The sequence below is a fragment of the Rattus rattus genome, chromosome 2, assembly GCF_011064425.1.
Source record: "Rattus rattus isolate New Zealand chromosome 2, Rrattus_CSIRO_v1, whole genome shotgun sequence".
In the NCBI taxonomy this organism is placed as follows: Eukaryota; Metazoa; Chordata; class Mammalia; order Rodentia; family Muridae; genus Rattus; species Rattus rattus.
In genome coordinates, this window is record NC_046155.1 from 165,629,342 (window position 1) to 165,646,175 (window position 16,834).

Sequence of the window (16,834 nt, forward strand, 5' to 3'; positions counted from 1 at the left end):
AAACCCCCGGAACCCACATAATGGTGGACAGAGCAGCTAGACATAGCTCAGTGATAGAGGGATTGCCTGTCTGGGTAGGGCCCTGGGTTCCACCTCCAATACCACCAAAAGAAAGATGAAAATTTTCTGGGCACTATAGTGCACATTTTTTTTTCTTTTTTCTTTTTTTTTTATTTTTCAGAGCTGGGGACTGAACCCAGGGCCTTGCGCTTGCTAGGCAAGCACTCTACCACTGAGCTAAATCCCCAACCCCGATAGTGCACATTTTTAATCCCAGTACTCAGGAAGCAGAGGCAGCTGGATCTATCTCTGTGAGTTCCAGGCTAGCCTGGGCCACACTGAAAGTTCTGGGACAGCCAGAGCTACCAAGTGAGACCCCGAATCAAAAGAAAAAAAAAAAAAAAAGGTGGAATGAGAAAACCAATTTCACAAAGTTGTTCTCTGACCTCCACACAGGCACCAAACCATGTGAGCCCCCTCTCACACATTTGTGTACACACTTGTGTGCCCACGCGCGTGCGTGCGCGCGCGCGCGCGCGCACACACACACACACACACACACACACACACACACACACACACACAGGATTGTTGTTGTGGAACAAAAGGGAAGAAGAGACAGGAGTGGAACAAAAGGGAAGAAGAGACAGGAGGGAGAGGGAGAGAAGCCGGGGCAGGACAATATGGCAGGTGACGTTAAGATTCCGCTCTGTGTATTTACAGGTTGTTATTAATGTTCTTAAGGGATGGATGGTACTGGGCTTTGTATGTTTAGGTGGGCAATTATATCTTATCAGTTGGATCTAAGGTCATTGTGTTGTGTGTTCTTTCTTTCTTTTTTTTTTTTTCCTTTCTTTTTTCTTTTTTTTTTTTTTTTTTCCGGAGCTGGGGACCAAACCCAGGGCCTTGCGCTTGCTAGGCACGCGCTCTACCACTGAGCTAAATCCCCAACCCCTTGTGTGTTCTTTCATGTGCAGATTTAAGTGTAATGGAGTGTGGGGCGGCTGGTCTGGGCCGCCATGGAATTGGAATGTGTGCTTCTGGCAAGATATCCAGCAGATATCTTGGGGCACTAAGGTGCCTAGGGGAATAAAAACCATACTTTTATATTTTTACAACAGATTGTAAGTAAAGTTTAGAAAGTAATAAAAGAAACACGATATTGTATGAAGTCACTGGAAACCAGGCAACTTTGTTACAGCAGCTAGCATTGCACTGATACACTGTTTCCGTGTGGGCCTCTGCATCCTTAAACTTGAGTAGCAGTCAATGTGTGCAATGAGCCTCAGATCTCCATTGTGACCTGTGATGCTCCCTGCCCTGGGGCATCAGGATTGTTAGAGGCTATCCTACGGTGAATGATCACACAGAGACAAGCTGTGGGGAGTCAGATCAATTTTACCTGGGGTGATTCAAGGCTTATACGATTTGGGGACTGGGTGTAGGAACATCCAGGATAAGCAAAGGTCATTGGCTGAGGGCTTAGGGTAGCAAAATGTCTCATTAGCATGGGGAAGCATTTCAGGAATCTCAGGCGCTAGTTGAATGGGTTCTCATCAGGAGAAAGGAAGTTGATCCTGTAATCTAACTAAGGCTACATGACATTCTGCAAGCAGAAGGTTTTGAACCCAGACAAGATCAGAGTAGAAGCCCTGCCAATGAAGGGAGTCCTCCATATTGCGCTGAGCCCAGAGGCTCTCCAGCCAGTGGTGAGCTTGGACATTAATTAGCAGAATTGTCCCACAATAGTCAGGTTTGCATGCAATAGGTCTCCGCCAAAGAGTGTGTGCTTGCTCCTTAAAAGCTTAGAGCAGAGGGCTGGAGAGATGGCTCAGCAGGTAAGAGCTCTGGCTGCTCTTCCAGAGGATCCAGGTTCAATTCCCAGCACCCGTATGGAGCTCACAACTGTCGGTTCACAACTTACAGTTAAGTTCCAGGGGATCTGACAACCTCCCAGAGACATACGAAACATCACTGCACATAAAGTAAAAACACATAAATCATTTAAAAGTAAGAAAAAATCTATACAAAGAAACGGCAGGGTGTTCCCCTTTGTTCTTTGCATGAATGCAAACATTTCTCCCACAGGCCTGTAGAAGGCACCTTTCCTGTTCTAGCTGGAGGCTGTTAAACTGAACCCGATGACCATTTGCATCCTGCGCCTTTGTGGAGCTGAACACAAAGCTGGGTTTTTGGGGTTTTTGTTGTTGTTGTTTTGTTTGGTTTTGGTTTTGGTTTGGTTTTTTGGGTTTTTTGCTTCCCTGCATGAGTTGGCACTTGCCTGGGACCCCTCAGTCTAAGTTAGGGTGGTCAGCATTGGGTAGAGGAGAGCCTACCTTCTTCTTCTCTCTTGACCTCACTGTGAAGGTTTAGTGTAAATAAATCTCTGGTGGCCACTCCAGACTCATGTTGAATTCATTACCGTGAAGCCCACTGGCTGGTCTTGGATGGGCATAGGACATGAGCTTTATCCTCTTTTTTTCTTTTTCTTTTTTTTATTTATTTATTTATTTATTTATTTATTTATTTATTTATTTTATATACATGAGTACACTGTCATTGTCTTCAGACACCAGAAGAGGGCATCAGATCCCATTATAGGTGGTTGCGAGCCACCATGTGGTTGCTGGGAATTGAACTCAGGACGTCTGGAGGAGCAGTCAGTGCTCTTAACCGCTGAGCCATCTCTCCAGCCCCTCTCTTTTTCTTAAAACCCCTGGCTCAGAATGAGCCAAAATCCCCTTATAAAATAATGCCCTTCTTTTAACAGATTGACTGACATCATTCATTCGTTTATTACACGTGCACACCCATGCACGCATGTGCCAGCATATGCACGTGTGTGAGTGAGCATACATACATGTGTGTACTCGTCCTTGTGGGCTTTTAGGGTCTATTATTGTTGCTGTTGATTTACTTGTTGGCTGCGGGAGATCTCGGGAGGCAGAGATGGATGGATGTCTGTGAGTTTGAAGCCAGCCTGGTCTACAGAGTGAGTTCAAGGCCAGCCTGGTCTACAGAGAGAAACCCTGTCTCAAGAAAACCAAAACAAACCAAAACAAACCAAAACCCAAAGATTTATTTATTACTGTTTTCTCCTGTGTGTGTGTGTGTGTGTGTGTGTGTGTATGTGTGTGTGTGTGTGTGTGTGTGTGTGTGTGTGTGTGTGTGTGTGTGTGTGTGCAGGTGACTAAGGAGTCCAGAAGAAGGAGTCAGCTCTCTTCAAGTTGCAGTTACAAGTGGCTGTAAGCCACTCAGTGTGGGTGCTGGTAACTGAACCTCAACCCTTTAGAGGAGCAGTGAGCATTTTAAATCATGGGGCCACCTCTCAACGCTCTTAAGACAAAGTCTCAATAAATTGGACTGGTCTTGAATTAGTGATTTAGCAGAGGAGGACATTGAACTTGCTCTTCCTGCCTCTATCTCCCAAGTGCTGGGATTAAGACAGGCATCATTAGGGCTGGAGGATGGCTCAGTGGTTAAGAGCACTGACTGCTCCTCCAGAGGTCCTGAGTTCAATTCCCAGCAACCACATGGTGGCTCACAACCATCTGTGATAGGCATCCAATGCTCTCTTCCGGTGTGTCTGAAGACAGCGACAGTGTACCCACATACACAAAATAAATAAATCTTAAAAAGTAGAATAAGACAGGCACCATCATATCCAGTTACATGGGGTGCTGGAGCTGGAGCCCAGGACCTTATGCACGCTAGGCAAGCACTCTGAGCTACATCTCTGGCCCCCTGTGTTTTGAGACAAGGTCTCCTGCAGCCAGGCCGGCTTTGAATTTACTGTGAGGGCGACCTGGAACTCTTGATTCTCCTGCCTCCAGCTCCCAAGTTTCAGGATTGCCAGAGTGTGGCCACTGCGGATGTCTAGTGTTTCCTGTGGGATGGGTGGAGGTGAGTGGGAGAGAGTCTTCATGTGGAGTGTTGTTCCTATGCATGTGCATGACCGCGCATGTGCTTTGTGCATGGTTGCTTGTTTCAGAGGTTCACGTCTGAGCACGCACCAACGTGTGCCCCGTATCTGAAGATATGCTAGCACACATACGTAGGTTCCGACGGCCCTTACAGTCCACGCTGTACAGGTGTGTGTTCTGGTGTGTACCCTGGGTAAGCCTGAACATAATGGGGCAATATCTGTGTGCATTGAACTGTGTTTGGATCTGAGCAGACTCCTCGCCTCCCTCCCACCCCCAGGGCCTCCTCAGCTCTCCGCAGTTTAACCTCATTCTTTCTGCTGTTACACTGTTTACGTCCCCGTCTCCAGATGTTGCAATTAAGCAAATGCAGCAATTAAGCAGAGTCCCCCCAAACAGCCATCCCACCAGGACCCCCTTCCGGGAACTAATGAGGGGTTACAGCACGTGCGGCCCCACATGGTCCGACGCAGGCACTGAGGGACCTCCAGGCTGCACATGTGATGGCGTGAAGGATCAGGCAAGCCACACACACAGCACAGAATTCCTCTGCTTACTTGGTCTCAATGCACTGATTCCAGGAAGCCCCCTAGTTTCAGGGGATCCTTAGGAGGTCCTGGAATCTGCTTATGAGACCCCCATGCCCATGCCCCTGTGCTTCCCTAGTCACAGCCCGGATCACTCTGACCCCTGCTTTGTCACCACAGGCCTCATTGTTTTGCCCTGGCTTTCCCTGTGACAGCCCTGTCCACCATGACCTCATCACAGGCTCAAGCCTCGCTAAGCCAGGTTTCTCCCATCCCAGCCCTGATGACCCTGGGCTGCCCGAAGATATGATTTCTCTCTTCTCTTTTGGGGTGTTAGTCCATTAAAGGCAGCTAGACAGAGACCTGAACTGTCCAGGTCATTGCTCTAATTGCAGCCTTGTGTTATTACTTAACTTTCTCTCTAGTGACCCAACACTTGAACAGGGCAACTTGAGAGAGGAAATACCATGGCCTGGAGAGATGGCTCAGCAATTAAGAGCACCACAGGAGCACTAGAAGGCAGAAGGCACATCCAGCCTACGATGACCAGTCCCAGGGACCTATTTATCTCACCCAGGCCCTCATTCCGAGTTTCGCCACCTTCTAATTGTCCACTCAAGTACTTAGTGTTCCTGTTAGGTAGCTGTCAACTGCCTGAAACTCCAGCTCCCGGGGATCCAACACCTTCCTCTGGCCTCTACAAGTCACACGCATGGACACACATACACACAAATAAGAATAATATCAAGGTGTGACAGAGATTGTGGTCCTCCCTTCTCCCCAGGGTCATTGGCCACCAGCACATGAGGACAAAGGGAGCTGAGTCGGCAAACAGTGTTTCGGACGAACCATGAGCATGAACGGAAATGACGACATTCCAGGATCAGCTGTGGTGAGACAGATCAACTTTACTCGGAGCGAACAAACGGTATAGAGTTTTGCGGAAGGGAGTAGGAATATCCAGGGCGGCAAAGGTCACTGGCAGGAGGCTAGGGTAGTGAGATGCCTCATTAGCATGGGGAGGAGGCATTCCGGGGATCTCGGGTGCTTGCTGAATGGGTTTCTTATCAGGAGAGAGGAAGCTGAACCTGTAATCTCACCAAGGCTAGGTGACGTCCTGCAGGTAGAGGGTATGGGGGTTTGGGGCTCCTCAGACAAGGTCCGAGAAGGAGAAGCCCTGTTGGTAAAGGGAGTCCGCCATTTTGCACTGAGCTCAGGGCTTTCCGTAGGTAAAGGGAGTCCGCCATTTTGCACTGAGCTCAGGGCTTTCCGTAGGTAAAGGGAGTCCGCCATTTTGCACTGAGCTCAGGGCTTTCCGTAGGTAAAGGGAGTCTGCCATTTTGCACTGAGCTCAGGGCTTTCCATAATGTCAGACTTTAACAGTGGAGTTTCCCGACAAGAGACAGTTCAGCTGTTATAGGCCCTGGCTGCTCTTGCAGAAGACCCGGGTTCTGCTCCCAGCATCCACTTGGTGGCTCACAGCATTTGTAACTCCAGTTCCAGGACATCTAAAGCATGCACCTGTGTGCATGCAGAGGAAGCACTTGCACTTAAAACTTGTAAACACTTGTAAAAACATAAAACACTCGTAAAATAAAAATAAATCAGTCCTTTAAAAAGAAATGAGTTTAGAGAAAAGACAATTTGGCCCACGATCTTAGAGAACTCAGTATGTTGGCCCCATGTGTTTCAGCAGAACATCATGGTGGAAGGAATATTGATTGACAGGAAGCAAAGAGAAACAGCTCACATTATGGTGGACAGGAAACTTCGAGCTATAACAAGAAGGGGCAGGACAGGATACAGCCCCAGAGACAGGCTCCCAGTGACTTACTTCCTCCAGTTGTACCTCGGATCACAGCTCCACCACCTTCTAATCAGCTACTCAAATTCTGAATCCACCAGCGGATTAGACCATTCATTAACCTGGACTACCACCAACACTCTAACCTAATTTCTTATCGGTTCTTTTAAAGACAAGATCTCCAGGATCAACTGAGAGTCACTGTGGTGTTCAGGCTGGCCTTAAACTTCCAGCAGTCTGCTTACCTCAGGCTCTCAAGTGCCAGAATTACAGATGTTAGCCACCATAATCATCATCAATTATCATCTTCTTCCTCTTCCTCCTCCTCCTCCTCCTCCTCCTCCTCTTCTCCTTCTCCTCCTTTTCCTCCTCCTCCTCCTCTTCTTCTTCTCCTTCTCCTCCTTCTCCTCCTCCACCTCCTCTTCCTCCTCCTCCTTCTTTCTCCTCTTTTCTCCCCTTCCTTCTGCTTATCCTCCTCCTTCCCCTTGTGCTTCCCCTCCCCTTCTCATTCCTTTTCCTCCTTCTTCTCCTCCTCTTCCTCCTTCTCCTTCTTCTTCTTTCCCCTTCCCCTTCCTCTCTCTTTCCACACTTTCTCCTTCTCCTCCTCCTCCTCCTCCTCCTCCTCCTCCTCCTCCTCCTCCTCCTCCTCCTCCCTCCTCCTCCTCCTCCTCCTCAGCCCTGGCTGTCCTGGAACTTGCCAAGTAATCCAGGCTAGCCCTGAACTCAAAGAGATTCTCCTGCCTCTGCCTTCCACATGTGCTGGGACTAAAGGTGTACAGTAGCACACCTGGCTAATTTACTTTATTTCAGTCAGGATCTGTGAGGTCCAGGTTTCAAACCAGTCATCTTCCTGCCTTAGTCTTCTGAGTGCTGGTACAACAGGTCTGTGCCCTTACACCTGCATCTCAGGAAACATGTTTTTAAATAAAGATTTGTGGATTTTTATTCTTTTTGAGTGTTTTGCTGCTTTATTCTTATGCGAGTGTCTGCCTACGTGTATGTGTGTGTGCGCGCCATGTCCATGCCTGGTGCCTGCAGAGGCCAGAAGAGGGCGCCCGATCCCTGAGTGCTGGAGAGGAAACCTGGGTCCTCTAGTGCTCTTACCCGCTGGGCCATTTCTTTAGGCACTCACGGGCATTTCCAAATCCAATCAGACTAGCGCTCAAAACGGACCATCACAAGTGTTAATTAACTACCGTAACCGTGGCCAGATAACCGCAGTAACTGCCGAGCGTATGGCAGCCTCCTTGCCTCTGTCTCCCTGCTCCTGGCATATGTTCCTGGCATCCCCATTGCGGATGTCCCTGGTTTATCCCAGTGAGCCTCCAAAGGTCGCACCCAGATCGGCAACAGTGGTTTTGCAATCCTGATATGTTCTGAAGATTCCTTAAAGTTCTCCAGCTGAACTGAGCCTCCACATGCCAAAAACGTTACTGCATTGCCCCCAAAGCACTTCTGTATTCTTTCTCTTTCCTACCGAACTCTTCTCTCCCCTCTGCCTCGGTTTCCTGGTATCAAGCCCCAGATCCACCAGTTCCACTGAATTCTCCTACTCTCGGGATAACCTCCATGTCTGGCCCAATCCCACCATCCTTGCAGTCTCTGAAGCTTCTGCAGCCTTTTCCTGGGCTTTCGAGTGTCCGGTACCCACTGTGCTGAGCCAAGAGCCCTGATGAACTTTGCTAATGACCTGGAAAGGCAGACCCCAGGGCCGAGTTAATTTTAGCTGCAATTTTTCATTAGACATAAGTGGAAGGGGCCAAAAGTGTATTGTGAAACCTACGGCAGAACTCAGAAACCGCTGGGGTAGGTGGGCATCCACGTGCTACCTCCAAGGTCACGCTGCTCCGCTGTTCAGATGGTTTCTTAGCTCTGTGCGCACCTCGGTCACACAGGCCGGGTCTCCTTTGCAATAGGGCTTCTGGAAGAACACACTTATGCTCACATCCACGTTCCCAGGCAAGGCTTGTGGGCCATCACCCACACCCCTCCTCCTGAAACACTATCTGTAGGAGAGTGTGGGACCACTCACCTTTCCCACTTTGTCCCCTCCCGCCTCTCCCCTCAAGGTGAGTGTTAGCGCAAGTCCAACCAGGGTCTATGTGGGAATAAGGAGAGACAAGATAAGACAGCAGACTCATTTCCCTGGGTTAACCTGCCCAGCCTCCTGACTCTGACCCATTTCCTATCTTCTCTCCCTCTCCCCCTCAGGACCTCTGCTCTGGGTGTCTTGAGCTCCAACTCTAATCCGAGGAGACACAGGTCATAGCGTCAACTTTCCTCCTTCCAATCGGTGAAACGACTCCTTCTGGCTTAAAAGAACAAACCTGTTACTGGACGGAACTAGGGACAGACTTCCTGGGAAGGTGGTGCTGAGACTGAGGGGCAGGAGACAGCGGGCATGGAGAGTGGTGGGCCGTGTACAAGGATATGAATGAAGACTGGAGCTGTCCAGTGCTGCATGTAGGGCGGAGGAGAGAGACGAGAGAGATGGAGAGATGGATAGCATGTCTCTGACTTGTCCTTGCTCCTTGTCTCTATTTCTGAGTCTTTCTCTGTCTCTGTGTATTCCTCTCTCCGATGTATTTCTGTATCGCCCTTTCTACTCCACTCTCTCATCCGAAGCCTATCCATCCTTTTAGTCTCTCTCATCGGTTCCAGCTCTGTGTCTTTGCTTCAGTGTCTGTCTGTCTTTATTCAGGGATATTCTTATTCCCAGCAGCTCCAGGGCGTCTCCATGGTAGGTGGTGCTAGGGGCGCGTCTTTGAGAGAAGGGAGGAGGGAGGAGGGAGGAGGGAGGAGGGGGCTGCCTACGCCTTTAAGCCAGCGCGCGCGCGGGGCCTGCGCCTTTAAGCGCGAGCACGCGCACGGCCCTGGGTTCCCGGCGAGGAGGCCGCGGGAGCACCCGGACCCGGCCCGCCTGCCCGGCCCCCGCCCGGCCCCCGCCCCGGCCCCGGCGGGGGAGGGGTCTCTGAACGCGACCCCCCCCCCCTGCGCCCCCGCCTGCCTTGCGGTGCCCGGGTTCCCGCGTGGCCCTGTCTGTCTGTCCGTCTGTCCGCGCCCAGGCCTCGCCCCACCCTGGCCCTAGAGCTGCCCCGCTGCCCCCCTACCCGCCACAGCAGACCCCCTCTTTCTGGGCCAGTCTCCTCTACAGGCCACGAACCCAACCGCGCCATTGCTGCCCCAGACCGTCGGCCGGCACCCCGACATCGGGGGCGCTTGCAGCCGGCGATCAGATCCAGATATTCTGAAACCCCCGAGCGTGGGACCCCGATTTGGGATCAGCACCCTGAGCTCCTGCCATGGAACCCTAAGACCCGGACCTTGAACCTCAATATCTGGGGCTGGAATCCCGACATCCGTCTCTGGGACCCCAAGATTTGGAAACTGAACCCCACGATTTTGAAGCATGGACCCCAATATTTGGACCGGGGACCCCAAGATTTGGCATCTAAGGCCCCAAATTTGGAGCTGAACTCTGAATTGTCTGGCTGATACGTTGACATCTGGGAGCGAATTCCCAAATCTATACCTGGGACCCCACTATTTGGGGAGAGAAACCCTGGGATTTAGGCCTTCAATTCCAAGGTTTGAACTGTGGGATTCCGAGGGGCCTGAAGTCCTTGCTGCAGACCTGAGTGTTGAAATCTGGGGCTAGAGACCTCCAAGTCTTGACTCAGCACCTACTATCTGAACAGGATCCCAATTTCGATGCCAGGACTGGACGTGGGCTGCAGACCCTAAACTTCCCCATCTGGCTGTTTGGTATCTCAAGTCTGGCACTGAGAGAGATCTTAAAGACCCACCGGGGTCTTGATTTCTAAAGCTGGACTCTAGAGGCCCAGTTTTTGTGGTCTGGCACCCCAAGAATCAAGTTTGGAGACACTGTCACCACAGACTGGACCTGGGACATGACAGTTCCTTCCCCAAGGCCCTGGGGACAGGGAAGGCTTGACCAGATGCCCCCTCCAGAGTTCTGACCTCACCCCCTTGGAGCCTGAGGACTCTGCTCCCTGGGGTAGCTTCCAGTTCAGGTAAGGCCATTGAGAGACACCCGTGGTGGGAAGGGACTTGGGGTGGGGGTGGGGTTTCTTGGGCTACAGGTGGAAGTAGGTAAGTACCAGGTGCCCTGTGGCATTCTGAACCATTTTCATTGTGAAATGTCAATCCCATAAGTGTGTCCCCAACACTCTCTGGGCACATGGCCCCTCTCTGACCTCTTTGAGGAGATTCTAGATCTCGATGTCACCAGGGGTCTAGCTTCTGACCGTCTGGCCATCTCAGCATCCTTCTGACCCCCTTTCTCTCCTAGGGACAGTTTCTCTCCACCTCTCCTCCTAGTGATAGTTTCTGCTTTGCTCTCTGAGCCGCCTTGACACCCTTGTCCACTGCCCTGATATTCTCCAGTCACATCTGCTCACAGACTCTCTCGCCGACACTTCTGTGTGTCTCTCTGATCCACTGGCTTTCTCAACCTTTGCCTACTCCTGACTCTTCTCCTGGGTCTGTGACCATTCCTAGCCATATCTAACACCGTCCGGCTACCCTGTCCTCTCCTGCCATTTCCTTCGTCCACCTCACACCATCTCTCTTCTCTCCCTCCTACCCTGCGCTAACTCCCGCTCTACCCCCACTTGGCTGCCTTTCTACCCATGCTCCACCTCTCTCCACAGCCTTTTCTCCGACCAGTTGTCCTGGTCCCCTGCTGACTCTGGTGTATCTGTCCTTTCTCCTCTCTCTGGTTTTCTTACTGGCTTTTGACCAGGTCAAAACTCTTTTGTCTCTTTGTCCAGACCTAGAAGGACCACTCCAACCTGCTCCCCCCTCTTGGCTCAGTTTCCCTCTTTAGTCATGCCTGACCTCTACTGATTGATGATCCTTGCCAACTGCCCACCTCTTCTCTGTGGCTGTATCTAGACCTATTGCTTACTTCCTCTCCACCTTGACCATCTGGCCTAGCCTCTGCCCACCTGTGCCTATCTCTAGCCAGCTTTCTAACCATCATGGCTCCTGGTTGACTCTCTGAGCCTTCATGACACATCTCTGACACCCCGCCCCACCACCATCCCTGCCTCTCTGAGCATATATGACCATCTCTCCTGGCTTCTGGTCCTAACACTTCCCTTCTCTACAGGCCACCCCTGCCCGCGATGGCCGTCCTTCCACTACTCCTTTGCCTGCTACCGCTGGCCCCCGCCTCATCTCCACCCCAGCCGGCCACATCCAGCCCCTGCCCCCGCCGTTGCCGCTGCCAGACCCAGTCGCTGCCCCTAAGCGTATTGTGCCCAGGGGCGGGCCTTCTGTTCGTGCCGCCATCACTGGATCGCCGTGCAGCGGAGTTGCGCCTGGCAGACAACTTCATCGCGGCAGTGCGTCGTCGAGACCTGGCCAACATGACAGGACTGCTGCATTTGAGCTTATCTAGAAACACCATCCGCCATGTGGCAGCTGGCGCCTTCGCCGACCTACGTGCCCTGCGTGCCCTGCACCTAGATGGCAATAGACTGACCTCGCTGGGCGAGGGTCAGCTGCGCGGCTTAGTCAACTTGCGCCACCTCATCTTGAGCAACAACCAGCTAGCAGCCCTGGCAGCTGGTGCACTAGACGACTGTGCCGAGACCCTGGAGGACCTCGATCTCTCTTATAATAACCTTGAGCAGCTGCCCTGGGAGGCTTTGGGTCGCCTGGGCAATGTCAACACGTTGGGCCTTGACCACAATTTGTTGGCTTCGGTGCCTGCTGGAGCCTTTTCCCGCCTGCACAAGTTGGCGCGACTGGACATGACCTCCAACCGCCTGACCACCATCCCTCCTGACCCACTCTTCTCCCGTCTGCCACTGCTTGCCCGGCCTAGAGGCTCACCAGCCTCTGCTCTGGTGCTGGCCTTCGGGGGAAACCCCCTCCATTGCAACTGTGAACTGGTGTGGCTGCGGCGCCTGGCTCGGGAAGACGACCTCGAGGCCTGTGCCTCACCACCCGCTCTGGGGGGCCGCTACTTCTGGGCCGTGGGTGAAGAGGAGTTTGTGTGTGAGCCACCTGTGGTGACCCACCGCTCACCTCCCCTGGCAGTGCCCGCAGGTCGGCCAGCTGCCCTGCGATGCCGGGCAGTAGGGGACCCAGAGCCACGAGTGCGTTGGGTATCACCCCAGGGTCGGCTGCTGGGCAACTCCAGCCGTGCTCGTGCCTTCCCTAATGGGACCCTGGAGCTACTGGTCACTGAGCCAGAAGATGGTGGTACATTCACTTGCATTGCAGCCAACGCTGCTGGCGAGGCCACTGCTGCTGTTGAGCTGACCGTGGGTCCCCCTCCACCTCCCCAGCTAGCCAATAGCACCAGCTGTGACCCCCCGCGGGACGGGGAACCCGACGCCCTCACCCCGCCCTCTGCGGCTTCGGCCTCCGCCAAAGTGGCCGACACCGTGGCCCCTACCGACCGTGGTGTCCAAGTGACTGAGCATGGGGCCACAGCAGCTCTTGTCCAGTGGCCAGATCAACGGCCGGTCCCAGGCATCCGCATGTACCAGATCCAGTACAACAGCTCTGCCGACGACATCCTCGTCTACAGGTGCAGGGGCCTGGCAGTGGGGGAGGGAGGTGGGGGGGCGGGGAGCCGGGCATTGTGGGCCCACCCAGGAACACCCCTTGTGAGCCACTGCAAGGAAATAACACCGTAGGGTCCAAAGGAAATCAGAACGTGAAGGCAAACGAGATCAGGCAGCGATGATAACCTCGGATGGGCAGAAAGGGTAAAAGAAATAAAGGGCAGATGTGGCGAAGGCATCTGAGTCGAGGAGGGTAAATCAACCAGACAGCAGGCCAACAAGCTCAACCAAGGACAATGATTTAGGAAAAAAAAAAAATCAGGCTGCAGAGGTAGAAAGAAACAAGGCTGAGAAAATTAATGGTAACAAACATATAAAGAAATCAGGCATCGAGGGGAAAAAATCAGGCCAAACGAATAAAAAGTGAATGGTTAACGGTGGTTCCAGTGTAGTTCACATAGAGTATACAATAGCAAACACGTGGCCCCGGGGTTAAGCCCAGCACTGAAGAAAGAGAAAGTTAATGAGGTTATGGGAGGCCAAAAACAATTTTTGTCAGGAAGTTTGGCTTTTCACGGGAGGCTACAATAGGGGTCTGCAAGAGGCTAAATCAGGGTTGTGACAGATTCAGGGCCAGCCTGGTCTACATAGGGAGTTTGAAGAGATTTATAGTAAACACTGTCTGGGGGAGGGGAGGAGAAGGAGAAAAGAGAAAAGGAGGGGGATGTACAGAGATGGCAGCAAAAGACAAATGAGGTAGGCAGGGGAAATAGGGGTGAAGGTTAAGTGGGAAATTGGGGGTAGGAGGCTAAATAGAGTGTAGGTCTTTTGTCCATGCAGAATGAGCCCTACCGGTCAGAGTTCTGGTTAGAGTAACATCCTAATTTTTGGTTTGCTAAATCAAATCTAAGCTAGGTCAGGCGTGTCGATGCACGGCTGTCTGTCTTCCCAGCTCTCAAGCGGTTGAGACAGGAGGATAGCAAGTCCAGGGGCATCCTGGACTATACAGCCAGACCTTGTCTCAAAAACCGAATGAGCAGCAGCCTGGTGCACTATGTGGGCAGAAATACCCACCCTGATGCTCCTGTCTCCCAGGGCTGCAAACTCAAAGCCTGGAGTTTACACACTTTGAAAGGGCAGTCAGCGTAGCTTCCGGCTGCAAGCCCGCTAGCACGTCGTCTCTGCCGTGACCACAAGTGGGTAGAAGTGGTGGTGGCTGACACTCCCCACCAAAGTCTGACCTTGTATAGGCAGCTGTTGGTGACTCCCTGTCCGTGACACCAGGCTGGGCCCGGAGAACATCCCCAAAATGACTAACTTCCCACAGGCTGGGTTAGCACCTTGCAAACCCAGTGCCTGGATTCCCCCCCCTTTCCTGGCCATACATCTTGTTCCCATCTTCTCAATCCTAATCCCACTCTCTGTCTCCCTCCCTCTCCCCCTTCTTCCCTCCCCTCTTCTGTTTTAGACTAGAGCTCATGTAGCCCTGGCTGGCTTCGAACTGGCCATGTAAGTCAAGGACGACACTGAATCCTGAACCCTCCTGCCTTCACCTCCCCATCTACAGGCTCCCACATGTGGCTTCTCCACGCCTTTTTTGAGACATTATTCAGGAGATTGCATGGAGGGTGGGCCACCTTGCCTGGTGGGGAGTGGGACAGTCTGGAGACAGCCACCTTGCCATAGGTCATTGTGGGTGTCCTCATGTTGCTCTCCTTAAAGCAGTGTAGGAATAAAACAGACTCTAAAACTGGCCCAGTCTCCATCAGAGCACCCCGAGGTGAAAGGACCATGTAGAATTAGGTGGGAGAGGCAGAGAAAACTGAGAGTGTAGTGGGCTCAGATCTCAATCTCAGCCCTGGAGAGACTTGAGGCAAGGGATTGAGAGTTCCAGGTCAACGTGGGAGCTACATAGACAGCCTGTCCCAACACACACACTCTCACACACTCACTCACACACAGACCACATACACACTCACACCATACACACACTCACACCACACACATACTCACACACACTCTCACATACTCACTTATACACACTTTCTCACACACTCACACACATTCTCACACACACTCACACCACATACACACACCACATACTCACACCACATACACACTCAAACCATATACACACTAACACCACACACACACACACTCACACACACTCTCACACACTCACTTATACACACTCTCACATACTCAAACTCACACACACTCTCACACCCACTACACACTCACACACACACACACCTGTGCACAGACATGCAGGCACATGCATGCACACACGTACTTGCACACACATGTGCACACAGGTGCCACACACACACAGGTAAGGCTAAACAGAAACTGGAGAACACTGTAGAGACGGTGATGGTAACAAGGTACTGGGACTACAGGGAAACTCACTGGCAAGCTGGAAGGAAAGGCGGCAGCAGAGGTAGCGGGGATCAGTGGTTAGGGTAGAGGGGTTCAGGGGCTGCACGCTGGGGAAATGTAAAGGAACTGGGTAGGGGAATTAGTGCCGAACAGAAGTCAGTCAGCCAAGCATGGGGTGCATGGCTATAACTCAGAGTAACAGGGAGGATCGTCAGGAGTCCAAGCCAGCCTTGGCTACCTAGCAAGACTGCGGGGGTTGGGGATAGGAATCAGATGAGGTTAGAGCAAAGCTGAGGGGTGAGTTTCGGTAGTGAGGCTGAGGGCTTGGCTGAACAGGGCAGGAGGTTAGGTGCTAAAAGGGCCTTGAGGGACGACGCTAGGAGCTCCCTAAAAGGCTTAGAGAAATCTCTCAAAGAGGAATGGAATATCTTAGGCTTCAGAGAAATAGGGTGTGAGATCCACAGGTGCTCAAAATAGGGAGCTTGTGTGGGAGGATGAAGTTGGCTAGCCCACTGGACGGACATACTAGGTGTTAGCTAAGCAAAGTAAGTCAGGGTGCTGATTAGGAAACGGGGGTGCAATGGGGCAGCCCGACTGCAGGGAACTTAGCTGGAAGGAGGCACAGGGTGAGGACGGGTGGAGCATGGGTACTGGGTGACCACAGTCCTGACCCCATCTGTCGCCCTCCCCAGGATGATCCCAGCGGACAGTCGCTCCTTCCTGCTGACCGACCTGGCGTCAGGCCGTACCTATGATCTCTGTGTGCTCGCGGTCTATGAGGACAGTGCCACCGGGCTAACAGCCACACGGCCCGTGGGCTGCGCTCGGTTCTCCACGGAGCCTGCACTTCGGCCTTGTGCTGCACCGCACGCACCGTTCCTGGGCGGCACCATGATTATTGCGCTGGGAGGTGTCATCGTCGCTTCTGTTCTGGTCTTCATTTTCGTGCTACTTCTACGCTACAAGGTGCACGGAGTCCAACCGCCCGGCAAGGCCAAGGCCACAGCACCTGTCAGCAGCGTTTGCTCCCAGACCAACGGAGCCCTCGGCCCCGTGCCCAGTGCGCCTGCCCCTGAGCCTGCTGCACCAAGGGCCCATACTGTGGTCCAATTGGACTGTGAGCCCTGGGGGCCCAGTCACGAACCTGCAGGACCCTAGCCGAGGGCCCACCTCTATGATTCCTCTGGCCGCAGGGCCAGCAGGATCCAGACATCCCTCGGGACCTGGCCTCAGACTCACCAAATTGCTCACGGTTTTTAAAACTCTGATGGGGAGGGTGTCGGGGGCACCGGGGCACAATAAGAAAGTCCTATTTTTCTAAGTTTGGGCTGTGCCCTTGCCCTTGTCTCTGTCTGTGGGGACTGAGCGGTGCTGCAGAGGGGAGTGGGAGGGGCGGGGTTGAGGAAGCTCCCTGGAGGAAGGCACTTCCTGTAGTTCAGCTTGAGGTCTCTGCAGAGTTTAGGATTGTCATGGTAGTCATCCATTCAGACAACAGATATTCTGGGGACCGTGCTGTGCTGTGGACTCAGCGACTCAAGTTGCCCTGCCCTTAGTCCAGTGGGAGACCTGTCTTCAGACAGCCATACTCCAGAAGACAGGGTTGAGGGAAGCCCAGTGGTTTGTGTATCCCAGAATCAGGGCCTGGCTCAGCCTGAAGTG

General features: G+C 52.6%; 1 protein-coding gene across 1 annotated transcript; it reads left to right on the forward strand.

Annotated features, from left to right (window-relative positions):
- Positions 1-9,230: 9,230 nt before the first annotated feature.
- Positions 9,231-16,496, forward strand: Lrfn3 (leucine rich repeat and fibronectin type III domain containing 3). The gene is made up of 3 exons (XM_032893945.1): positions 9,231-10,288; positions 11,389-12,819; positions 15,868-16,496. The coding sequence occupies exons 2-3, from the start codon at positions 11,405-11,407 to the stop codon at positions 16,331-16,333; spliced, it is 1,881 nt and encodes a 626-aa protein (XP_032749836.1). The 5' UTR covers positions 9,231-10,288; positions 11,389-11,404; the 3' UTR covers positions 16,334-16,496.
- The last annotated feature ends 338 nt before the right edge of the window (positions 16,497-16,834 follow it).

Excerpts from the sequence above, each read along its gene's own strand:
- Lrfn3 (XM_032893945.1), top strand. The coding sequence starts at position 11,405 with ATGGCCGTCCTTCCACTACTCCTTTGCCTGCTACCGCTGGCCCCCGCC. Across the intron at positions 12,820-15,867 it reads GACGACATCCTCGTCTACAG|GATGATCCCAGCGGACAGTC; the intron begins GTGCAGGGGCCT and ends CGCCCTCCCCAG.